At 43.7% G+C, this 26,222-nt stretch overlaps 1 protein-coding gene across 3 annotated transcripts; it reads left to right on the top strand.

The window, feature by feature from the left end:
- Positions 1–334: 334 nt before the first annotated feature.
- Positions 335–25,494, top strand: SDCBP2 (syndecan binding protein 2). Of its 3 annotated transcripts, none has more exons than XM_056812003.1 (11): positions 335–481; positions 1,020–1,120; positions 1,548–1,820; positions 12,250–12,323; positions 13,001–13,067; positions 14,317–14,417; positions 16,299–16,457; positions 18,363–18,538; positions 18,621–18,792; positions 22,765–22,856; positions 23,797–25,494. In XM_056812003.1, exons 4-11 carry the CDS (start codon positions 12,270–12,272, stop codon positions 23,849–23,851), a joined length of 876 nt encoding a protein of 291 aa, XP_056667981.1. In that variant the 5' UTR covers positions 335–481; positions 1,020–1,120; positions 1,548–1,820; positions 12,250–12,269; the 3' UTR covers positions 23,852–25,494. The 3 variants fall into 3 exon arrangements, with proteins under 3 accessions (XP_056667981.1, XP_001367355.2, XP_056667980.1); XM_001367318.5 differs by having other exon boundaries at positions 1,466–1,820; XM_056812002.1 differs by having other exon boundaries at positions 1,020–1,820.
- The last annotated feature ends 728 nt before the right edge of the window (positions 25,495–26,222 follow it).

Raw genomic sequence — 26,222 nt, 5'->3', positions numbered from 1 at the left:
TTAAACCCTTAGTATTTTAAACTCTTAGTATTAATCCTAAAACAGAAGAGCAGCAAGAACTAGGCAATCAGAGTTAAGTGTCTAGGGTCACAGAGCTAGAAAGTATCTGAGGCCATATTTGAACCTAGATTCTTTCAATCTGACCCTGGAGTTTTGCTCACTATGCTATCTAGCTGCCCCATTTGGAAGTTTTCTTTTTTTTTTAATAGGTATATTTTTTTGCTGTCACATTTTTTTTTATAGGCAATGGGGATTAAGTGACTTGCCCAGGGTCAAACTAGGAAGTATCTGAGGTCAAATTTGAACCCAGGACCTTCCATCTCTGGGCCTGACTCTTAATCTGATGAGCCACCCAGCTGCCCCCTGGGGTTTTCTTGACAAATACACTGAACTGGTTTCTAATTTCCTTCTCCCACTCATTTTACAGATGAGGAAACAGAGGCAAACAGGTTTAAGTGACATGCCCAGGGTCACCCAGCTAGTAAGTATCTGAGACCACACTTGAACTTAAGTCTTCCAAACTCTAGGTCCAGCACTCTATCATCTGTGTGACCTAATTGATATGTATATACACATATTATACATTTTAATATCTATATAAATAAACACATATAAGATATATGTGAAGTATATGTATGTGCATGTATATATAAATCTTTATATCTCATAAATACAACATAATTTGTGGGGAGAGCAAAGACACTAATAGTTAAGGGAATCATAATAGTTCTCATGTAAAGTTTGAAGGGAACTCGGTATTCGAAGAAGCAGAGGTGGAGAAACAAGGAAACTAGAGGCCGTTAGAACCTAAAATCAGAGTATCAAATTTTGAAAAGACTTGAGACCCACTTCTAGTCCAATCTCCTCATACAGAGGAGGTGAGCCCTAAGCTTACATACTGGCTTGTATTTTTCTGTAATTATTTTGTGGATTAATTGTGTCTATTCCATAGGATTACTGGTTGCCCACTAAGACAAGGAGCCCATTTTAAGCTTCCCTTTCCCTTGTGTCTCTTACAGGGTTGGGCTCCCAAAGAAGACCTCATCAAACATCTGTTGAATTAAAATAACTGACGTCAGCCCTCAGTAGGACCTGCTTGGTTCCTGAGACATGAATTCAGGTTTGGAGCTGTCACCGGAAAGGTGACTTAATGTTTGAATTGGCCAAGGACCCATATGACAGGTAGCTCAGCTATTCACATCTGACATGGGCGTGTCCCTTCCCTACGTCAGCCATCTCAGGGTGTAACCCTGAACTTTGACAATCCCGATCAAGAAATCACAGATGTGACTGAATAAGAGTCCTAAATCAGCGTCATAGAAGAGGGCAGGGAAAGAAAGAAGGGTTCTCTTTGATCCATTCTGAGCTTTTGAAAAGACGAGATCACAAAACCAAAATCAGAACACAAACTTAGAACTGGAAAGAACTGTAAGAATTTTAAAATTCTATTTTATTCATTTTACAGAGGAGTACATTGAGGAACAGAAACTGTGTCTTGCCGAAGATCACAGGACTCAAAGCAATTCCATCTCCCCTTGCCTCTCTAGGACTCTAAGAGTAGATCCAATCTCGTTATATCCTTGGGAGTTAAAACTGGAACATTATTCAGAAAGTGATTTGACGATTGGCCTTTACCTGTGGCATCCCAGTGCCCCTCCCCAGAGTTGTGGGTAGAGCCAGGCCAGCCCCTCCCAACTGCTGGCAAGCAGCCAGGAGGAACTTCAGCTGGAAAAATAAAGCACTGAAACTTCCTGAGAGAACAGACTTTTCCAGAAGCAGGACAAGAGAGGAGTAGACCAGCCCCAGCCCCAATCCTTCAGGTAAGTTTCCTTATCAAAAACTGGGGTAATTTAAAGACCCTCCTACAACAGCCAGGTTCCTGACTTTGATTAGAAGTGCCAGGCGATGACTGAAGAGCCGCCCCCTTTTCCCCTCTCCCATAACCCTTCTTGATCCCCTCAGTCTCTTCTCTCCCACCTCCTTTATTTCCTTTCCTCCCACCTCCCTTGCTCCTTCCTCTCGGTCCTTCCCATTCTCCCTTCTTTCCTCCTTTCTTCATTTCTTCCTGATATCTCTCTCGCTTTTTTCTCCCCCTCCCACTTCTTCTCTTGCTCTCTTCTCTTCCCATTCCCTCCTGTTCTCTTCCCCCTCCCCCCCTTTAAACCGTTATCTTTTTTTCTAGAGTTGATAGTATGTATCAGTTCCAAGGCAGAAGCCGGCAAGGGCTAGGCAATGGGGGTTAAGTGATTTGTCTAGTCACACAGCTAGGAAGTGTCTGAGGTCAAATTTGAACCCAGGTCCTCCTTACTCCACCTGGCACTCTATCCACTGAGCCACGTAGCCGCTTGCTTCCCCACCCCCTTCCCTTTCTTTTTTACCCTCTCCTTCCCTTTGCTGAGGTTCTTCCTCTTCCCTTCTTTAGCATCTTTTGAGCACAGCTCCCTAGGTGCCTGTAGCCCCTAGAGACTGAGTTTCGCTCCCTCTGGTCCTCTCAGCTGTCTCTTCCGACCCATCTATTGGTTCCTTTTTTTCTCATCTCTCCCCGCCCCCAGCCCACACCGAGCTCAACCCCACCTCTCCGCTCCCCTCTTGCGGGATGGGCAAGTTCTGGAGATAATGGCAGTAAAGGGGCTTTGAACTCCTATTCGACAGCCCCCAGCGCCAGGATGAAATGTGAATCTCCGGATGAAAGATTGATAACCCAGCGAGAATGGGCACCCGTAATGGCTTTTCTTCAGGCAGTATTCCGCTGCCCAGGCTCCAGCAAGGACTACCTCGAATGGTAGACCTCGGGGTCAGGAGCCCTGTTTGCAGCAAAGGGCTGGATGGAGCCGAACCTTTCTTTTCAGACTCCCATTTCCTCTAATGGTTTCCGTCGCTCTGTCGGAACAGAGAACAATCTGCAGCCTTCCCACCCTCCCCCCCCAGCCTCAGTTTCCTGCTGCTCACCCATGCCTGTGACATTTCTGGCCTCTGTGTGAGAAGGGCTTCTACTTCAATGGGGGAAAAATGTAGCCTAAACCGCTCATTTTACAGGTGAGGCTACTGAGGTCTAGAAAAAAGGAAGGGCTCCCTGCCCCCTCCTCTTTGTTCTCCCCCCCCTCCCCTCCCCCAGTTATTGCTGGGAAGGACAGGAGTCCAGGACTCCTGACTGTTGGGCCAGGGATCTTTCCACATCCTTATATTACCTGTAGCTATGAGTTTTCTTGGTAAATGTGGTTTCTTTGGTTTTTAGATAACATTTTAGTCAGTATGACAGAACATGGTGAGATATATTTTTTCCTTTTAAGAATCCAGTTCTTCTGACTAGGAATATCTCTGTCTCTCACCCTGTGTCCCTTCGTCTCCCATCTCTTTTCCCCTTTGAAAGTTCCATCTGGTTTCAGGGATGATGATTAGACTGATGAACTAGTCACAACTTCTATAACTCTTCAATTAATTAGGCTCCTTTTGACATCCTCCATCCCCTTTCCACCCCCCACCCCCACCCCACTCCCAAGTAGATCCTGTCATTCCTACCTCTCTGCTTAGGTCCCTGGTGTCATCACCGGAGCTTGTATACCTTGCGTACCATGTTGTGGACAAAATTACTTCTTCGACTTTTAACCCCAGATCCAATGAACTTGGTTAGACTTTTTCTGTCTTTGTGTGTGTGTGTGTGTTATTATTAGCTGTAGAAGCTGAGATCTGATGGATGGAGAGAGGGAGGGATGGATGGATGGATGGATGACTTCTAACATAAAGTCTAGGAAATGATTTCCTAGTATGACTTTTAATTCTAGTTTACATTTCAACTGGAGGCATTTGGAAGGGATATTTCTGTCTATAAGTAGAAAGGAAGTGATTGGATGTAACAATAGCAATCATAACTCATATTTCACTACAATTTTTAAACCTTATTCCTTTGAAAACTTTCATATCCTTTGACCACTGACCCAATAGTCATTAGATGACTACATGGTGATGTAAGATGCAAAGGTGTCTCCTGATATCTCCATGGGGTAGGAAGTGCAGGGGTCATCATCACCATTTTATATTTTCCTCAGAGGAGGAAGTTGAAATCCAGAGAAAGGAAGTGACTTATCCAGCTTAGAGTCTGGGGATCAGAGTCAGGGCTTACCCCTGCACACTCTAACCTCCAGGTCCAATGAACTATCTCTGAGGAGATGACTGGTTTTTAGTGTTATTAATAGGTGTAAAATCCTAGAGCTGATGGATGGATGGATAGATGCATTTCTAACACTGTTGTAAGGAAAGTGTTGAAGTTTGCAGAGAGAGGTGGCATGAGACTAGCAGGAAGATTCTGGAACTTTGAAGGAGGGTTAGGCTGGGACCCACACAAAGTCTTCTCCTGACATTATTATTATTATCGCTAATAATAATTCTAGCTTAGCATTTCCATTGTACTTTACCACTGACAAAGTGCTTTCCTTATAACTCATAGCTCTGGTAAGTAGACAGTGCCATTATTATTACCATTTTTAAGGGTGCAAATAGGTATCCCAGTGGATAGAACTCCAGGCCTGGAGTCAGGAGGACATTTTCTAGCTGTGTAACTCTGGACAAGTCACTTAACCTTGATTGCTTAGCCCTTGCTGCTCTTCTATCTCAGAATTGATACTAGGTCAGAGGGTAAGGATAAAAAAATTATCACCATTTTACCAATTAAGAAATAGAGAAGTAAATTATTTGCCCAAGACCACATGACTAATAAACAATGGAGCCCAGTGTGTAATCTAGGCTTTTTTCTTAACCTCTAGAGTCTTGTGTTCTTTTCATATACCCGAATATTTTGTTGTTTTTGTTGAGTTGTTTTAGTCATACCTAAGTCTTCCTGACCCCATGTAGATGTTTCTTGGCAAAGATACTGGAGTGGTTTGACATTTTCTTCTTTAACTAATTTTCCAGATGAGGAAATTGAGATTAATAGGGTTAAGCAACATGCCCAGGGTCACAGAGCTAGTAAGTATCTTAGGTTGGGTTTGAACCTGTGAAGATGAGTCACATAAGTCTTCCTGATTCCAAGCCCAGTGTGCTCTATCTACTCTATCCAATGTGCCCCTTAGTTCCCCTGGACCTGTATTATATGTGTGTGTGTGTGTGTGTGTGTGTGTGTTTGTTGTTGTTGCTATTTATTTGTTTCTGTTACGTTCAACTCTTTGTGACATTTTGGGGATTTTCTTAGTGAAAATCCTGGAGTGGTTTGCATTTCCTTCTCTAGCTCATTTCACAGATGAGGAAACTGAGGCAAACAGGGTGAAGTGACTTGCCCAGGGTCACACAGCCATGTTAGACTTAAATTGATAACTCCAGGTTCTTATTTTCCATAGTTTATTAATAATCACTTGAAATAAAGAAAGCACATAGGTATAGGTTTAAAGTCTATTTTTCTACTCTAAGTCTGACATGCTGATCTTCCCACATGATCTCCATTTGCCTCTCTCACTGTGTTCAGGGAAGTAGAGAGAGCCCTCACTCCTGCACCCCCTCCTATATTTTCTGTCCTGGAACAACAACACCTCCATCCTTATGCATTCATGTCCATTCACAAAGTGTAAGCATGCAAATGGGATGGGGGGTTGGAGGAGCCTGGGGATAGGGAGCAGGTTCTATTTACATAGCCAAGAAGTTTTGGTGGCTAGATTTGAAATCAGGTCTTCCTGATTCCAGGCCTGGCACTTTTATCTACCGTGTTATCTAGCTCCAATATATGTGTGTGTGTATGCATGTGTAATATAGAATATATATTACGTGTGAACAAATGTAGGTATGTGTATATGTATATATACATATGTCTATGTTATTGCTAGGTGGTACAGTGGATAGATTGCCAGGCCTGGAGTCAGGAAGACCTGAGTTCAAATTTGATCTCTGAGGCTTCCTAGTTGTGTGACCCTGGGCAAGTTGCTTAACTATGTTTGCCTCAGTTTCCTCACCTGTCAAATGAACTGGAGAAGCAAATGGCAAGTCACTCCACTATCTCTGCCAAGAAAACCCCAAATAGGGTCATAAAGTGTTAGGCACAACTGGAATAACCAAATAACGACACCAAATGTGACTTTTGGAAAACGAGCATTTGGGAGGCAGTGCTATAGAATATTGGAGATGGGAAGAACTTGAGAGAGATTCCAGGCCTGTTTCCAGTCTATGCCTTGGGACAGAAACTTTTCTTTTCTTCTGGTCTCCTTCTAAGGTTAGAGTCGGTCAATCAATCAGTTAGTCAATAAATATTTATTAAGAGCCTACTATGTGCCAGGCATTATACCAAGTTCTGAAGCTACAAAAAAAAAGGCAAAAGGCAGTCTCTGCTGTCAAGGAATTCACAGTCTAGTGGGAGAAGAACCATGGAAATAACTATATACAAACAACTGTATAGGATAAATTAGAGATAATTCAAAAAGGAAGGCACCAGAATTAAGGGGAATTGAGAACGGCTTTCTGTAGAAGGTAGGATTTTAACTAACACTCAAAGGAATGGTTTTTTTGTTTTGTTTTGTTTTTTTCTTCCTCTCAGTTATATCAGCATTACTTCCCTGCTTTAGTCACTCTTAATGCTCCCACCTCTCCCATCCCCTAAATGGTATTCAGAGCAGCTAGTATGTACAAAATTCCTTGGTCCTACTTCACCTCAAGGGCTGAGTAGTAGCTTGGTTTCTTGGGGAAGTGCTTGCATTAGTGGGTGCTCCTATAGGGTGTGGTGGAAAGAGTCCTTGATGGGCAGCCAGGAGAACATGTCTCTGCCACCAACTCACTGGATGACTTTGGGCAAATTGTTTCTCTCTAGGCCTCAGTTTACTTTTTGGCAAAATGGTACATTGGACTAGATGCCCTCTAAGGCTCCTCTCATCTCTGACATCTTGCATCTGTGCCATCCCGTTACTATTGGTATTCCAGCTGACTCTGCACATAGCAGACACTGTGCAAATGTCCTCTGCTTCTGGGGTACGGAGCTCTGAAGAATGAAGCCCTGAACGCCATAGATTCATAGGAAGCCAGAGTTGGGAGGAGCCCTTAGGCCTCAGAGACCAAATGTTAGAGCTCTGAAGAGAATGTCAGAGGAGGGAAGGACCTTATCTCTTGACCTGTCAGAGTCTGAAGGGACCATCTAGTCTAATTCCTTTTTCCTGGAAGAGGCAATTCAGGCTCAGAAATGGAGAAGGCCTGGCCCAAAGTTGCACAGGGGGTGTGGTTTGCCCATTTCCTACACACACACACATAATCTGTTTAATAGGTACAGAACCTGGGCTCCCAATGTACAGAGTGAATTCCCATGTCCATTGGCACTGGCACCTTAGCCAATGGGAACGGGAATCCAGAGTGTTGGGTGTTTTGCTAGGAGTGGCTGGGAGGCAGAAGGGCTCTAAAGGGGTTAGAGTTAGGAATTAACCTTAAAGGACCTCCCACACCTATGAGTGTGATTTCCCTCCCCCCACCCCCCACCCCTTTTTGAGAGTTAGCACCATCTCTCACTTCTCCTGCCTAGAGGAAACTGGAACATTACTGGGCAATATGGCTTACCCAGATAAGAACTGGATTGGGATTTGATTTACACAGCTAAGAATTGTGGAGGCTAAGGAGGAGGTCCAGACTGTGCTGTCGGAAAACAGGAGGAAGGGAACACTGAAGATTGGGTGTGTCAAGGAAGACTTTACTGGGCAAGTGCCAACCAATCTGTCAACCTTATGCCATCAGGCAGTCAAAAAAATCAAAATCACTTTTAGTCGGCAATAAAAGAGGGCTAGTGTCCAAGGTTAGGGAAGTGATGGTCCCACTTTACCCTGTCTTGGCTATAGGAGCTTATATTTAGAATCAGAAAGTGCATTAGAGACCATTTTGTTTTTGCAAATGAGGAAACTGAGGCACAAAGAAGTTAATTGTCTTATTCAAGGTCTCACAGGATAGTAAGCATTGAATCCAGGGGATTCTTTCATTTATTTTTTCTTCTTTCTCTCCCTCTCCCTCCTTCCTTCCTTCCTTCCTTCCTTCATCCTTCCTATCCCTCCCACTTCCTTCCCTCCATTCCTTTGTTCAGTTGTTTGTTCATTCCTTTGTTCCTCCCTCCCTCCCTTCCTTTCTACCTTCCATTCTTTCTCTGTTTTAGTCAAAATGGCCAGCAAACTGTTTCCTATATATCTCCCACATAGATTCCTTCAAAGCACAATTTGAATACCACCTCCTACATCATTTCCCTCCAAGTCACTGTGGATTACTTTCTATATACTTTAGATTTACGTATCTGTGTACATTCTTGCATTCCTCACCCTCCTCCATCCCAGTAGAATGTAAACTTCTTGAGGACAGGGAGTAACTTCAATTTTTATGTCTTTGTATACCCATCCCTTAGCATACTATCTTGCACAAATCTATTTCTAATATTAATTAGTTCAATTAAAGTAAATTGAATGATATCTCTGGCTTCTAGTATTTGAAAGGGCAACATGAGGAAGAGGGAATGGATGCCCTTCTTGTCCAGAGGACAAAACTAGAGGCAATGGGCAGAGGAAACAAAGACTCAAGCTTAGGCATGATTTGAAGAACTGCTTAATATGCAAGCTATCTCAAAAGGCAAGGGACTACCTAGGAGGAGAGACGTGGGGCTTCCCTTCACTGGAATTCTTTAGCCAAAGCCTAGGAAGGAAGGAAGGAATATTTATTGAGCCCCTACTATGTATCAGACTCTATAGTAAGCTCTTTACAAATGTTATCTCATTTGGCCCTTTAGAGATAAGTGCTGTTACTGTTCCATTTTACAGTTGAGGAAAGTGAGGCAAACAGAGGTTAAGTCAGTCAGTCAATAAATAATTATCGAGTGCCTACTATATTCCAGGCACTATGTTAAACTCTGGGGATTCAAAAAGAGGCCAAAGAATCCTTGAACTCAAGGAGGTTTCAATATAATGATGGAAGACAACAAGCAGACAAATTGTACAAATAAGCTCTAAAAAGGACATATAGGAAGCAAATAAGACAGAGGAAGCACTAGAATTAAAAAGGGTCCCCTTTAAAAGATGGGATTTTAGCTGGGACTTCAAGAAAGCCTGGGAAGGCAATGGGCGGAGATGAGGAGGGAGAACAAAATTCCCAGAGCTAAGAGATGAAGCATCTTGTTCAAAAGCAGCAATGAGGCCAGTATCACTGGATCAGAGAAAAAATACGTGGTAGGGAAGAAATGTAGAAAGGCAGGAGTCTAGAAAAGTAGGAGGGGGTAGGTTATGCAGTCACTTGGCCAAAGCTTATAAGTCTCTGAACTTGGGTCTTTCTCACTCTATGTCCCATCCATCCATCTCATTGCCTCTCCACGGCTAGAAGACTGGTCTGTGCTGGAGAGGGGATTCTTGTCCGGCCCTGGAGTGGGCTAGATGTCTTCTAAAGTCCCTTCTCCCTTTGAGATGCTCTGTCTTATTCTCTGCATTCCCTTAGGGTTCCAAGGACTCTGAACCTTGTGTGTATAGAGTAGGACAGAGGATAGGTGCTGGACCTAGATAAACAGGGGCTTTCTACTTTCTACTACAGCTTTCTACTAATGGAGGTTACTATCTATTCTGTAATATATATATCCATAACAGTTGTCGAGACCCTGAGAGGTCGAGTGACTTGATGGGAACCATTGGCTCATATTCCTCTGATGTTGTTCAGTTTTATCCAGCTCTTTGGAACTCTGTGGACCAACTGTCTGTGGGGTTTTCTGGGCAAAGATACTGGAGTGCTTTTCCTTCTCCAGTTTTATGTAGGCAAGGGTTAAGTGACTTACCGAGGGTCACACAGGCAAACAAGTGTCTGAGGCCAAACTTGAATTTTGGTCCTTTGCTCACAACACCCAGCATGAGAGAGGTGGTATCAGCACACTTTATCGGGGCAGAAACAACAGATTGGAGAGAGGAAGTAACTTGACTAAGGTCACACAGTAAGCAACTTTGATAGACTGGAAAGTCAGGCTGATTCAATTCACCAATCGTCTTTAAAAGCCTTTGCTGTTGTTAGTGTTTGTTCTGTCTGACTGCTTTTAATTTATTTTTTAAACCTTTACTTTCTGTCTTAGTAATAACTCTAAGACAGAAGGGCAAGGGCTAGGCAGAGTTAGTGGCTTGCCCAGGGTCACACAGTTAGGAAGTGCCCACTAGCTGCCCCCTTTCCAATTCTTTGTGTCCCCATTTGGAGTTTTCTTGCCAAAAATACTAGAGTGATTTGCCACTTCCTTTTCCAGCTCATTTTACAACTAAGGAAACTGAGGCAAACAGGGTTAAGTGACTTGTCCAAAACACAAAGCTAGTAATGTCTGAGACTGGATTTGGACTCAGACAGATGAGTATTCCTGATTCCCAGCCCAGTGCTCCACCTAGCTGCCCATTAAATAGGCTACAGTGTGCTGCATCATCTAGATGCTGGGACCAAGGTTTGAAGGCAGGGAATATAGTAGGTGCCCACTGTGTGTCGTACTGATTGCTCATTGGTGAGGGAGACCATGGTGCAGGAGAACAGACTGAGGCTTAATATCCATAGCCAATAAAACCGTGTTTTGGGCAGGAGACTAGACGAGCTCCATGGTCCCTTCCCAATCTCTTATTCCAGGATTTTCAAAGAGTTTAAAAAGCACAGAATCTCTGGTCCTGCCCAATCTTCTCACCTTTGACATGCAAAAAGGGGTGGCTAGCTTAAACTGTAACCATCCCCTGTTTACCCTCTGGACAATCAAAGGCCCGATCAGGCTGGCCTCTTATCTTTTACTCTACAGAAGGTTCGGCATCTTCAGGGCAATGGTTTTGTTGCATGTGAGATGATGAATTGATCATTCCTGCTGTCCTGGGTTTTATGTTTCCTCTTTGATCCACTGGCGATCTAGGGGACGACAAGGACAGGGGTTGCATAGTGGTTACAGCTCCAAACCCTGATTACTCTGGGGTAGGGGTCCATGGCCTTGTGTCGTAGTGATGGCTGCTTCGGCTTAGAGAAAGATCTGAGCAATGTCTGATATTCAATAATATTAATAGAAGACTCCGAATTTAAGAATAGTTCAAAGGATCAAGCTGTATCAATTGGGGCAGCATATTTTTTTATCTGTAAGACAAAGAAAGGAAGAAAATGTGCATTTATTAAGCACTTACTACAGATTAGGCTCAGTACTAAGCATTTTATAAATGTCTCATTTAATAATTATAGGGGAAGTGAGGTGGCTCAGTGAACAGAGAGCCAGGTCTAGAGACAATGTGACCCTAGATACTGCCTAGCTGTATGACCCTGGACAAGTCACTTAACCCCCATTGCCTCGTCCTTACTACTCTTCTGCCTTGGAATCAATATACATGTGGGATATGAGAAGCAAGTCAAACATTGAAACTCAGGTCCTTTTGCTCCAAATCCAGATGCTTCTCTGTGATTCTATCTATTCAGTGTCTATTGATAAAACAAACAAACATAAAATAAAAAAAGCAAAACCCAACACCAAGAGCTTAAAGGACATATATAGGCAGCCTGGAGAAGCCACAGGACTGCAGATTTTCAGTCTGTGTAAGACCTCAAAGATACCTTTGCCACATTTTGTTTTCAGATGCAAATAAACTTTGTCCCCATTGATCCCTGTGTGTAATCATCTCAGCATTCTGCCTAATGGTACATTTAGGGTGTATTTGTTGTTGTTCAGTCATGTCAGTCAACTCTTGGTGACCCCAACTGGGGTTTTCTTGGCCAAGATCCTGGAGTGGTTTAGAAAGTTCTATAAAAATGTGACCTTTCTAGTGCATATAGGTGGTCAGTGAATGGAGAGCCAGGCCCAGAGACAGGAGGTCCTGGGTTCAAATGTGACTTCAGATACTTCCTAGCTGTGTGACCCTGGGCAAGTCACTTAACCCCCATTGCCTAGCCCTTACCGACTCTTCTGCCTTGGAGCCAATACACAGTATTGATTCTGAGATGGAAAGTAAGGGTTAAAAAAAAAAGATTTGTAAAGCACTTAATAAATATTAACTCATTCTATTCTCACAGCAACCCAAGGAGGTGATTATTCTCCCCAGATACAGAGGAAAGTGAGGCAGAGAGAGGTTAAATGACTTGCCCAGTAAGTGGATGTGGCTAGATTTGAACTTAGGACTGTTCCTTGCTCTCGATCTGGTCTCTATCCCATGGGCCATCTAATGGCTACCCCAATAGCTGCAGAGACTTGGGCCACATTTACCACCAGTTAATGTTGTATAATCTTTTTTTTTCCTTCTGACTCTATCTCATAGAATGTCATATTTTGCCATTGTTTCACAGGTAGCTCTTTGGACACCACCATGTCTGTCCTATACCCATCCCTAGAAGACCTGAAGGTGGATAAAGTCTATCAGGTAATGTTTCCCAAGGTTGCCTTAGCCTGAGACTACCTGCCTAGGGATGGGCCTGGCTCTTAATGGAGCTGCTGTTCTTTTTCTTAAACCCCTTACCTTCTAGCTTAGGATCCATGCTAAGTGTTGGTTCCAAGACAGAAGAACCGTAAAGGCTAGGTAGTGGGGACTAAGTGACTTGCCCAGGGTCACACAGCTAGGAAGTGTCTGAGGCCAGATGTGAACCCGGAAATTCCCATCTCTAGGCCTGGTTCTCAATCCACTGAGCTTCCCAACTGCCCCAGCATTAACAATCCTCCAAATATTTTGATATAACTACTCAAGTGCCCGATTAAGTGTCTCTAGGTTATGCATCCCATTCCAAACTCTCTTAACAGCTCCTCATATGATGATGATGTTTTTAGTTCCTTCCCTTTTCTGATTTCCTTTCCCTGGATTTGCTTAGCTTTTTTTTGGTGACCTTTTACTGATTTGCCACCTATTTATACCTTCAAAGGTCCTTAGATCTGCTTTTTAGGATCTTCCTTACCCTATTATTCCCCATGAGTTCTAGGCTAGATCTGACTTTATAAAATTAGAGAACCTCAACTTAGAACTCCCTTTGGTAGATGACCTTTCACATGAAGGAATGAAGGCGCATAACAGCTAAGCTTCTTTTTGATGTTTCTGGACTCCTACAGGCTCAGGCTTCTGTGATTCCCAAGATGCTGGCCCTCCCAGCCCAGGAAACTTCATCCTCACAGCCCGGTAAGTTATACCAGGGTGCTGCCTCATTCTGGGGAGGGAGGAGGAGGGTGGCTTAGATTGCTAACACGCCTGGCTCTGGAAGGACGAGTCTATGATTGGAAGAGAATGGCCCTGTTGAGAGTGGTGAAGAAAATAGAAGGACTTGTGATTCAAGGTTATACTCACATAGACGCTGCCAGCTTCAGCCCCTTTAGGCGAAAAATTGGTAACAGAGTCAGTTCACAGAGACATAATGCTCATGGAAGCACCTAGTAAGTGCGTTTTCATTCATTCATTCTTTCCTGGAACCATGGCTCTCCTTGCCTTTGATACTTCCACTTCTCACTTTGTTGGGAGGCCAGGGATATCAGCCAAAGTCCATTCATAGTCCTGTATACTGAGCTGAGAGCTTAGGACTGGAGATCTATCCCTTTGCAGTATGTTCCAGAGAGTTCTTTTGGAGAATTGAGAGAACATGGGCTGTTGCAACTGGAAGAGACCTTAGAACATAGAATAGCAAAACTGGGAAAGACTTTAGGACATACAATGTTAGATCTGGGACAACCCTTGGAACACACACTATTAGAGCTGGGAAGGACCTTGGAGCATGATACTTCAGAGTTGGGAGGGATCTCAGAGATACCAGGAGTTCTTAACTTTTTTTTTCTCTCATGGACTCCTTTGGGCAGTCCAGAAGTCTGTGGATTCCCTCTCAGAATTATGTTCTTAAATGCATAAAATAATTTAAGAATAAATTATAATCAAATATAATTACTAAAGTACTTAAAATAAGTTCACAGAGTTTAAGTAAAAAATAATTTGAATCCAACACCTTCCATCTGGGCCTTAGAGAGAAATGGACTGGCAGAGACCAGGTTGGAAACTAGGCTTCTTGACTTAAAGCTTTGGGGGTGTATACACACACATACCAAATATATATATATATATATATATATAGCTATAATTCTACATTTACATATAAAACTATTCCTTAATAGAAATGTATTTACAAGTAAGTATAGACATATATACATATGTATAACTTCCATAATAGATTCCCCTAATGTATGTGTATACATAATCTATTTGTAATATACATGTGTATGTGCTTATATATACATATATGTCTATATGTCTACACACACATGTGTATATATAAATTTCCTTAATATCCACATGGGGATGCTGGCCTTAAAGTGATAAGCACAAGGGACAACTATGTATGTATGTATGATCCATATTTTTCTGTTCTCTTCTTCTCCCCTTTTAGTTTTGTACCCAAATTTGGCCGAATTAGGAAGTTACATGGGTCTCTCTCTCTCCAGTCAAGAAGTCCAAGAGAACCTGGCTCTGACTCCAGGAGGCGACAGTGTGGGTATCTCTGTCTGGATGTTTCAGCCAAGCCCATAGCGTGAAGGCTCTCCCTCCCTCCCTCCCTCCCTCCCTCCCTCCCTTCCATCCTCCCTGCTGCTTTGGTTCCTACCCCTGGCCTGAAGGGACTTCTGCATTTCTTGGCTGTCAGCCTCTTTCTTTCCCTTTCTCTTTTACCATGCCTGGTACTGGTAGTCCTTATTTAGCTTCTGCTATCCTTTGGCAATGCTCCATTCAGGGAGGAAGGATCCCCTCTGACCTAGGTTGTCCCTAGCTCAGCAGCAGGACAGAATCCAGATGAGGGCAACAATGGGCCAGAGGAAGATTCTAGTATAAAGCAGCCTCAGAAGTCCTAGTCCAGCTTTGTCCACAGAATCCTAGCATCCTTGAGTTGGGAGACACCTCAGAACATAGTTAAATCTGGACCTGAGATCAGGAATCTCTTCTCTAACACCTTTGACAAGGGGTAATTGTCCAGCTTCTGTTGGAAAACTTCTAGGGATGGGGAAGGAGGTCATCTCCTACAGTAGCCCATTCCATTTTAGCATAACCCTTATTGTTAATAAGCCCCCTCAGCTTATAAGTGAATTAAATCTTCCTCGTTCCTGGTCATACTTCTCAGTTGGTCCTAGTCCTGACCCTGGGGCTGATCTGAACAAGTTCTTATCCTTTTTTCCCAAGAAAGCCCTGCATTTATTTGACAATATTGGTCATGATACCCCTAGGTCTGTTTTGGTGACTTTATGGCACATATGCCAAAAAGGGCATGCAGAGTTCTCTCTGTGGGCATGTGAGCTGTTGCTTGCCAGAATTCATTACTAGAGAGGCAGAGGGACTCGGGAGAGCTGCTTCCTTCTCCCTCTCTACTGAGCTGAGGACATTTTTTCATTTTACTCACCCGTCTGCCCAGCAGCCCAATGGGAGTGCTTTCTCCCTTGTCTGGGGTAAGGGAGGGGGCAGGGCATGGCACTGGTCTCTAGTTGGGGCAAAGGGCAGGACATGGCACATGGCTTCTAAAAGGTTCATCATTGCTACTCTAGACCTTCTTGACTTTAGAATAAAAAAAATTTCTAGTTCCTTGAACATTTTCCCATATGATATGATTTTTCATCCCTTCTGACCCTACCTACCATCTTCTGAATACATTTCAACTTGTTCCTGCTAAGATTCAGGCTCCCAGGCTGGTCGCAAACTCAAAGTATAGCAGGATTAGGACCTCCTTCTTGGTCTCGGATGCTAGCTAGACTCAAATGTTCATTGGTTCTTGGGTCCTGAATTTAACCTTGAGAAAGATCTAGATTTGACCTCACCTTTAAGCGGTCACCACTAGACTCTGCAGACCTCACACCAGGCCTCAGGAAACCCCATAGACTAGCCTCTGGTGCAAGGGGAGAGGTTTCCTCTAAATTTCTTGACTAGGTCCCGACCTGTCTCAAATATTTACCAAGCATGAGGCCTTGGACAGATCACCTACCCTCTCTATACCCTGGTTTCCTTCTCTGAAAAAAATATGGGGTTGGATTTGAAGGTCTTTAAAGTCCCTTTCAGCTCTAAACCTCTCTCATCCTTCCTTCCTCATTGTGGAATACCCACAAACATGCCCACCACAGCATGCAGCTCCTCAAGTACATGGTGCTAGTTTGCCCTCTGGTGGCCACATAGAAGAATTGACCCTTTCTGTCGCCATATGTGTCTCCTGCTTTGATTTTGAGTGGGGCCACCAAGTGTGATGGATGGCTTCCTTTCCTTATCTTACCCAGAAGGCAATCTGCTCTGCGTTCAGTCCCATTTTCCCCCTTCTCCATCCCTACCATATCGTAGTTAGCAAATAGAGGGAAGAGAATATTCTCTCTTTGACACTGGTGATTTGTCCACTTACAGCAAGGGGCTGCTCCCACTCCACAAGGTCAGATGGTAGCCCCAGTGACTGGAAATAACTCAGGCATGCGAAGAGCTGAGATCAAGCCAGGTGTACGGGAGATCCACCTGTGCAAGGACGAGAAGGGGAAGATGGGGCTTCGTCTGAGGGCCATTGACAAGGTATGGAGGGGGGACATTCAGATGCTTCCCTGCCAGCTTGGGTCCTCACTGTGGGAGGTTCTGGGATGGAGGAAGGGATAATGAAACCTTCTGCTAACAGTGGTGTAGGGGGTTCTCAGAGATTTCTGCCCCTGCTCCTTAGACGATCACTGAGCTTCCCTCATTTTCTCTACCCAACAGATCATGGAGTCAGAAAGTTAGATTTGGAAGAATCCTTAGAAGTTAGCTAGTAAACACACACACACACACACACACACACACACACACACACACACACACACACACACACGCGCGCGCGTGCGCACACACACACACACACACACACACACACACTTTGAAAATGTAGTGAAATATTTTGCTCCATGTTACTCAGGCAAAAGTAGCGGCAGGATTGGAAATCAGTGCCTTTTGCCTGCGAAGATAAGATTCTAGCATCATCTGTGTTTCTCTCTTAGTGAATACGGCCAGGGCTAACATCTCTGGGTATCACTTTTGGTGAAAGGAATTTGGAGACTCTGATTCTTGTTCAAAATTATAATAGGTTCTACTTCCCCACTGTGTGACCCCCAGCAAGTCACTTAACCCCAATTACCCAGCCCTTACTGTTCCTCTGACTCAGAACTGACATTGATTCTCAGGTAGAAGATAAGGGTTTTTATAAAAATTATAATAAGTTCTTGTTCAAGGTTATAATACATGCATATGTGCATATGTGACTTCTGTTTTAGGGAGTTTAATTTGATACTTATGGGAATGGCATATGTACAGATGTTTGGGGCAGTTAGGTGGTACAGTGAATAGAGTGCTGAGTCTGGAGTCAGAAAGACATGAGTTCAAATTCAGCTTCAGATATTTACTAGCTGTGTGACTCTGGGCAAGTCACTTAATCTCTGCCTATCTCACTTTTCTCATTTGTAAAATGGGAATAATAATAGTACCTAACTCCCAGGGTGGTTGTAAGGAGCAAATGAGATAGTATTTGTATGGCACATAGTAGGTGCTAGCTAAATATTAGCCATTATAGACATATACACATTATTTTGTGGCTAAAAAGTTAATACACATTTTCTCAGTTGAGGGTTTTAATATTCTTGTGTGGAGGGCAGGACAGAGACTTTTTTTACCCCCCCATTTTACATATGGGAAAATTGAGGACTCAGAGAAAACAAAGGGATGTGCTGGTTGTCCTGCCTGGAATCAGTTAAGTAGTGGGGCTTTGAAGTGAAGTCTTCTATGTCCTGGGCCACACTGACGTTTCTCCCTCTCCATCGCTGGCCCTCCTAAGATAGCACACTTGCAGCTACAGATATCCTGATCATGGGATCAAGGCAGAGAAAGATCCAAAGGGGAGAATATGAGTTTGTGGTGAGGGAGAGGTGAGGGCATGTGTGGAGATGACAAGGCACTGCCAACTTTTTTACCCCATCTGACCCAAAAGACATATCCCAAGTATTTTCCCTTTTGCCTCATAAGAAGAATGGTAGCTGCTATTCATCACATGTGTGTCCTTGGGGCAAGACTTATTTTTTCTTTAACCCTTTCCTTCCATCTTAGAATCAATACTTTATATTGGGTCCAAGACAGAAGAGGGGTAAGGGCTAGGCAATGGGGGTCAAGTGACTTGCTCAGGGTCACACAGCTAAGAAGTACTTAAGGCCAAATTTGAACTTAGGACCTCCCATCTCCAGGCCTGGCTCTCTATCCACTAGCCACCTGTTGGGCCTTATTTTCCTTATCTGTAGAACAAGGAGGAGGTTGGACTAGTCAACCTCTATCTGAGGCCCCTTCCATCTCACTCAATCTAGGAGCCTCTAAGCCCCATCCCCTGAGACAATTTTCAGAGATGTTTTAGGCTGGAAGGATCCCCAGTGCAGACAGTCAAGTGGGTCTCCTTCTTTCCCTCAGGGCCTTTTTGTCCAGTTGGTCCAGGCCAACACTCCAGCCTCCCTTGTGGGCCTGCGCTTTGGGGACCAGATCCTACAAATTGACGGGAGAGACTGTGCTGGTTGGAGCACAGACAAGGCCCGCAAAGTGATGAAGAAGGCTTCACATGAGAAGATCGTCATGATTGTGAGGGACAGGTGAGCCGGCCACCCCCAGGCTATGGGGCAGGGGCTCTCTTGAGTCCCAGACATCTGTGTCTCACTGTCCTCTCCATTCTAGGCCTTTCCAGCGAACTGTTACCCTGCACAAGGACAGCAATGGCTGTGTGGGCTTTGTGATGAAGAAGGGGAAAGTGATTTCCATTGTAAAAGGCAGTTCTGCAGCCCAAAATGGGCTCCTCACCAACCACTATATCTGTGAGGTGAATGGGCAGAATGTCATTGGGCTCAAGGTAAGGCAGGGTCTTCTCCCACTGACAGGCTGTGTGAACTTAGACAAGTCACTTCCCTTTCTATATCTCAGTGTCTTTATGAGTAAATGGAAATGTATATAAAGGTCCTTTTTTCCCTTCTTTCTTTGCTCTCTTTTGATTATTTATAGCAGCTCTTTTTTGCAGTAGCCAAAAAATAAAAAATAAAAAGGAAAGCTAGGGTGATGTCCAATAATTCAGGAATGGCTGAATGAATTGGGGCCTATGAATGTGATGGAAAGAGAAGATTCCAAAAGATATCGAAAGCTTTGTATGAATGGAATGATGCAGGGTGAAGTAAGCAGAACCAGAGGAATAGTTTATAATATCCATGTTATGCATATGACCAGTTTTAAGGAGTTTAGAAAAACTAATGAAGAATGAATCAAGCTGAACCTGGACAACCATTTTTATGGAGACAAAGCACTGTCAAAACAACTTTGGAAGATGTAAGCATGCTCACTACAACAAACATCCATGATTCCAAAGAACCCACGATGAAACATGTTTATCCATTAGAGAGAAGTGATGCACTTAGGGTGCAGAATTAATATACATTTGTGTGCGCGCGCGCGTGCGTGTGTGTGTGTGTGTGTGTGTGTAGATAGGGATTTTTTTTTGCTTAAGTATATTTGATACAAGAAATTTACCTTTTTTCTACAAGAAATCTCTCTCTTCCCTTCCTTCCTTCCTTCCTTCCCTCCCTCCCTCCTTTCTTCCTTCCTTCCTTCTTTCCTTTCTTCTTTCCTTCCTTCCTTCCTTCCTTCCTTCCTTCCTTCCTTCCTTCCTTCCTTCCTTCCTTCCTTCCTTCCTTCCTTCCTTCCTTCCTTCCTTCCTTCCTTCCTTCCTTCCTTCCTTTCTGGAGTGGGAGATGGGAAGGAGAGAAAACAGATTTTTGTTCATTAAAAACAAATAGGGAGGGAACAGCTAAAGTGGTGCAGTGGATAGAGCACCAGGCTTAGAGGCAGGAGGAACTGGGTTCAAATATTGCCTTGGGGATTTCCTGTGTGACCCTGGGCAAATCACTTAACCCTGATTGCCTAGCCCTTGCCCTTCTTTACTACTAAGATGGAAAGTAAGGGTTTAAAAACAAAACAAAACAAAAACAAGTAAGATGTGAAATGTTGCAAGCCCTTTTAAATGAGACCATTGCTTTACTTTGTTACAAGAGATGCCTTGAAACAGGAGGGAATAGGAGCAATCTGTACCTACGTGCCATGTAAAGCCAAAACCCATCAATAAAGTGAAGGAAGGGAGGGAGAGATGGGAATGGTAACTCCTACCCTGCCTCCCCACAGGGCTATGGTGAGGTGCAGATGAGAGAATGGATGTGATAGTCTTCTCTAACTATAAGGTGCTATTTGACTGTGACAGATTCTATATTCTATTACTATTGTAATTGGAGAGAACACTGCCTGCTGAGTGTTCCTGATGTGTTCCCAACACCTCCATCCTTTACACAGCATGCACATTTCCATCATGAATCACTCTGGAATTCAGTAAATTTCCTTCTGTTTCTTTTTTCTCCCTCTCATCTCTTTTTTCTTTCCTTTTCTTCTTCCTTTCTCCTTTTCCTTCCTGTTAAGTTTTTGAGACAGAGAAAGAGAGTGAAGGAGAAATAGAGTAAAAGAGAGAGAAAGATAAAGTGTGAAAGAAAGAGAAAGAGAGTAAAAGAAAGAGAGAGAGTAAAAGAGAGAGAGGGAGAGTTAGAAAGTTAGAGTTGTAGACCTTAATGGAAAGGAAAACAAATTCAAACCCAGGGGCATTTTGTTCCTGGTGGGCTCCTTGTAACCAGGACTGTCATCATCCTTATCTTGTCCAATTTTAGGCTGAATATCCTTTTCCTAACTCCAGAACCTTCTGAAAGGTGAAAGAATGTCCACTTAAGGATCCTGGCCTAGAGAGCCAGGCTCAGACTGAATTGTAAATGACCCAGGACTGACATTATAAGGCTGCCTGTGTGAGTGGAGCTCAAAACATCTTGGAATCCCAAGTCTTGAAGACAAGTTGAAGTATTAGAACCAGGGAAAGTTAGGGCTGGGTAGATTCTTGGAGTCATAGTTCAACTCCCTCCATTTTATGATTATTATCATTTTTATCTCACTTTTATTTAGTCCCCTTAGGTATTCAGGGTACCCCTGAGAGTTAAGCAGGGCAAATATTTACCATTAAAAAGAACAATCAACCTTACCTTTTGTCTTACACTCAATATTAAGTGTTGATTTCAAGGCAGAAGAACAATAAGGGCTAGGCAATTAAGGTTAAGTGACTTGTCCAGGGTCACACAGCTAGGACATATCTAAGGTCACCCTTGAACCGGAACACCCCCCCCCCCCATCCCTAGGCCCAGGTGCTCTATCCACGGAGCCACCTAGTTGCTCCCAAAATACTGTCATTTTACAGAGGAGGAAGTGGAGATCCAGAGAGAAGAAATAACTTATCCCAAGTTACACACTGGTTAGTAGTGGAGCTGGGACAAGAACTCAGGTCTCCTGACTCCCAAGCCAGAGTTCTCACTGTTGTGCCAATCCATCAATCAACCAGCATCTCTTAAGCTCTGACTGTACCAAACCCGGTGCTAAATACTAGGGGCACAAAGACAAAACCAAACCATCCCTTACCTTAGGAAGCTTACATTTTGTTGAGAAGCACCAGATCTCTGTCTTAGATGTTCCTCTGCCTTTTTATAGCACAGAGTTACCATTCAAGGCTAAGCGCAAAGTCTTTCACAGATAGAGTGGGTGCCAAGTGAGTGTTGTTGGAATGAGTTTTTAAAAATTAGCCTTTATTGTTTTTTCCGAAGAGCTCTGAGTGGTTGTTACTGTGCTGGCCTGTGATTGAGGAGCTCTAGGAGATTGATGAGAAAAGGGGACAGACTCCTTTGCCTCCGAATTCATTTGCCTCCAGCTACTAGATTCACTGAGTTCTTCTTCTTGAGCCTGTGTTTTCTTTGTGTGTGTGTGTTTTCATATTTTTCCCAGACTCCTCCACTGGCAGTCTATCACTTTTTACAGACACTGTTTGCCCATAGCAAATAGCAGTTTTCTCCACTCCCTCTTTGTCTAATTTTTTATTAGCTGCTCCTTCCATGCAGTAGATTGGGAAGCCAGATGCCCAAGCATATTAGACTTGTGTATAAAACACAAATAAATAAGTTCTAAGTCGTGGCCGGGGGGGGGGGGGGAAGGGGGCATTTCCTGCAAAGAAAAACTGTGAGATTTAACTAACAAGATTTGTGGCACTCAAGTTTAGGCTGACGGGCCTTTTCCTTGTGGCAGAGCTGGTTCTTTTGTCCCCTTTACCTCTCCTTCCCACCCTAACTCCCACCCCCTAATAAATGATGAGCTCCAGGACTACATGTATCTCCCCTAGCATTTACCCTAGTGTTTCACACACACACAATAACTTCATAATGATGGCTTGTTGAATTGGGAGAGCTAAGATGCACTCATTTTCTCAGTGTCTTCCTCTCTGCCCATACTTCCCCCCCCTCCCAACCTTGACTTGGTACTAATCTGTTGGACAGAGTCAAGCCCATGGGAGCCCTCCTCCCTCTGATTGGTTGTATATTTAGACCCAGGCAGTGTGAAATCTTCCTTTCCTTTGGTCTCTTCTCTACGTTTGGGGGTTAGAAAGGTGCAGAGAGGGATCAATAGCAAGGAAAGACTATCCCTACAAAGCTTCTCAGGCCCTGCAGGAGGTCTGGGAGTTGGGGGTGACACTTTGAGGCTGGCATTCTGGAAGGGGTGGCCACTGATCTTTAATGTGCTAGATGACCCAAGGTGGTCACAATCAATGCTGTCATGATTTGGATGTCCCTACAGAATCTTGGGTAGATTTGTGTTACTCTACCAAAAGAAAATCAGCAGTGTGGGCAGAGGCATCTAGCAGCATCCTAACTAAAGCTTCCTTTTCTCATTTCACCTTTTCTTCTTCCCTCCAACTTGGCTCCAGGATAAAGAGACTACAGAGATCCTGGCCACAGCTGGAAATGTAGTCACCCTCACCATCATCCCCACGGTGATTTATGAGCACATGATTAAAAAGTAAGGACGCCTTTTTCTCCAGCCCACCCTTTCCTCACCCTCTCTAGCAGCTCTGGAGAATTTTTATGAAGCAGGAGCACCAGCATCCAATGGAATGTCAGGACTGGGAGGGACCTTCAGAATTTAGAATCTTAGGCAGTGACTTCTCAAAGGCCATCCAGTAAGTAGAGGGGGCAGAGGTAGGATTTGAACCCAGGTCTGATTTCTCCTATATCAGGACTTGTTTTTGCTGAACAATCTTGCCTCCCAGGTGAAGGCCAGGTGGGAAAGTGACAGAATCCAGACTGCCTTTCCTAAGGAAGAAGGACTAGAGAGAGGTGAAAGGCCATCTTGTAGAGTAGGAAGAATTCCCTGGTTTGGGAGTGAGAGGACCTGGCTTTAAGTTTGAGATGTGCCACTTACTAGTTGTTCATTTTGGCCTTAGTTTTCCCAGGATAACATTTAAATGAATGATTCCTAAGGTCCCTTGCAATTCTATTTTTTTAATCCCTTATATTTCATCTTAGAATCAAAATTATGTATTGGTTCCATGGCAGACAAGGCAAGGGGGATTAAGTGTCTTCCCCAGGGTTACACATCTAGGAAGTCTCTGAGGTCAGATTTGAACCCAAGACCTCCCATTTCTAGGCTTGGCTCTCAATCCATCGAGTCCTAACTGCTGCCCAGTCCCTTCCAATTCTGACATTCTATGGTTGTTATCAGAAGAAGAAAATCTAGGACTTCTGTGATGTCATAGTTGAGAACACTGTGTCCAATCTGTAAACCCAAGGGGTGGAGGATTGTTCTCACTGCCCATCTGTCTCCTAGAGGGGGTTGGGAGGAAATGCCAGGAGACTGAAAGCTTCAGAAACACGTAAAGCAAATGCCAAGTTGTATTCATATCATGGGAGGCTCTCTGAGAAGGGTTTTTGGTCAATTTGTGCTCTTTCATTGTTCCTAGGCTTTCTGCTACCCTGTTACATACTTCCATGGATCATTCTATTCCTGATTTCTGAAGCCAAGGACCTGGGCAACCTCTTCTGGCATTTCAAAGGATGAGATGGGAAAAGGAGCACCACAGTTCACATCCCTCCAAGAGTCCTCCCAACCCTTTTGGAGGGACACTTCTGCCATTTCAGAGGAGGGTGGGTGGCGTGGGAAGGAGCAGCATCCCTTGTTCTGATTTCTTTTTCTTCTAGCCAGCGGAGAGGGAGTTCTTTGACCCTGCTGCAGCAGTTGGGAAGACAGAGTCCTGGGGGGACCTATGAATATCTAGGGGTTAAGGAAAGAAGTGGAAGCTAGAGCAAGTCCCTAGCAAAATCTTCATGTTTATGTACCTGGAAGAATGAATTCGGGGCAAACACTAATACTCATGTAGTCTTTTAGGGCCTTCAGGCATCAAGCAGAGAAGGAACAAGCACAGATACAACCCATTTCACATTGTATTTGCAAAAAACTTGATGAAGTAACATTAGAGGAGGATTTCAGCTCAAAGTAGAAGCAGAGCTGGAAGGGATCTGGGACCAGAGTCCAATCCCACATCACTTAGTGTCAAATTTATTATTGTGATACAATGAAGCAGATTAATGTTCCAGGAAGTTAAATGTTCCAAAGCACTCAATTCTGCAATACCTCCCCTTGCTTGTTACTTCAGGATTTTGTGCCATTTCCAATTTTGTAAAACTCTTAGCTTCTGTCTTAGAATTGAGACTTAGTATTGATTCCAAGGCAGAAGAGTGGTAAAGGGTAGGCAACGAGGGTTAAGAGACTTGCCCAGGGTCACCCTGGGCTAGGAAGTGTCTAGCTGCCTCACAATTTATTGTGGATCTATTGATGACATTGTTGTAGAGGTGATAAGGACGTTGATGTTATAGGGGCTATCCCTCCTGTATGCTGGGCAGAAGACCTAGGGGAGATGAAGGGCCTCTGGGCAAGCCCCTTGTCACAGTTGATCATTATTACTGAAATAGGTACTTGGTCAGTTTGAACCTTGACCCTCAGATCAAAAGGGAAAGAACTGGACAGAGCTCAGTCGTCTCTCTTAGTGCTTTGCCATTTTGCAATAGAACGTTAAGAAATGCTTTTAAATAAAGTGAGTCCTATGATGATGAACAATCAATCAATCATATTTCTTAAGCACCTACTGTATGATAGGTACGATGCTTTATTGTTTGATTGCTTGAAAAGGATTTTAAATAGTGTGAGAAACCCTTTATAATAAGCAAAGAGAAAGAGAAAAACATCCCAACAGGACTGATTAAAATCAGCACTGAAAAGCAGTTCATTTCAGATGAATTTCAATGACCAATCTTGCTCCCAGAGAACATATGAAGGAACAGTAGGATGGGTGAGAGTTCTCCCTGTCTAGCCTAGACTCCCCATCTTGCTCTGGAGCTTCCTTTTACCTTCTCCACTCTCACCCCCACAACTTCCCATTGCCAGCTCTGAGACATCAATCTTTGCTCTATGATGGCTCCATTCTTCATCCCTGGGTCTTCCCAGACCAAAACAATCTTCCTTATCCATAACTCTTCTTTCCTTATTAGAATATAAGCTGTTTGAGGGAAGGGATCAGCATGCTATTTGTACTTGGATCCCCATTTGTTTCACAATATCTAGCACACAGTAAGTGTCAAATAAATAATGATGTATGCAATCATTCATGAAAATAGCCAATTTTTAAACTAATGTTTTTTCTCCAAAGCATTCTTTCCACTTCTGTTAAGTTGGCCAGAGAGTAGCCAACAGCCACTTGTTTCTGATGGGGTGGGGACTTGCAGAAAACTTTCCTCTCCATGGGAAAGGTTTTCATCCTGTACCTCTGGGCCAGATTTTTTAAGAAAAGATACTTCGGTTTCATTAGGCTTAGCTATTCAGCTATTCAGTTTTTGTTAATCATTTCAGTTGTGTCTGACTCTTCACGATCCTTTTGAGGTTTTCTTGGCAAAGATACTGGAGTGGTTTGCCATTTTCTTGTCCAGCTCATTTGACAGATGGAAGAAACTGGAGCCAATAGAGTTAAGTGACTTGCCCAGGGTCACACAGCTAGGAAGTATCTGAGGCCAGATTTGAACTCAGGAAGATGAGTCTTCCTGACCTCAGATGCAGCCTTCTATCCACTGAGCCACCTAGCTACCCCTGGCTTAGATGTGGAAGATACTTTACACTAAGGCACCAGGCTTCTTGTATTTCAGATGAGGAAGCCGAGGCTTATAGAAAGGAATTAATTTCTCCAAAGTCACATGGGTAACAAATAGCATCATTCAGCCTCTAGCCCCAGTTCTTCGGACTCCACACTCAGTGCTCTTTCTATCCTGCCTTGATGCCCTCCAATCAAGTCCCTCTTTAGGACACGAAGGCAGGACCGAGTTCTTCCCTCCCTCCTCC

Source organism: Monodelphis domestica, chromosome 1 (assembly GCF_027887165.1).
Source record: "Monodelphis domestica isolate mMonDom1 chromosome 1, mMonDom1.pri, whole genome shotgun sequence".
Taxonomy (NCBI): Eukaryota; Metazoa; Chordata; class Mammalia; order Didelphimorphia; family Didelphidae; genus Monodelphis; species Monodelphis domestica.
This window is presented reverse-complemented; position numbering and strand designations above follow the sequence as displayed.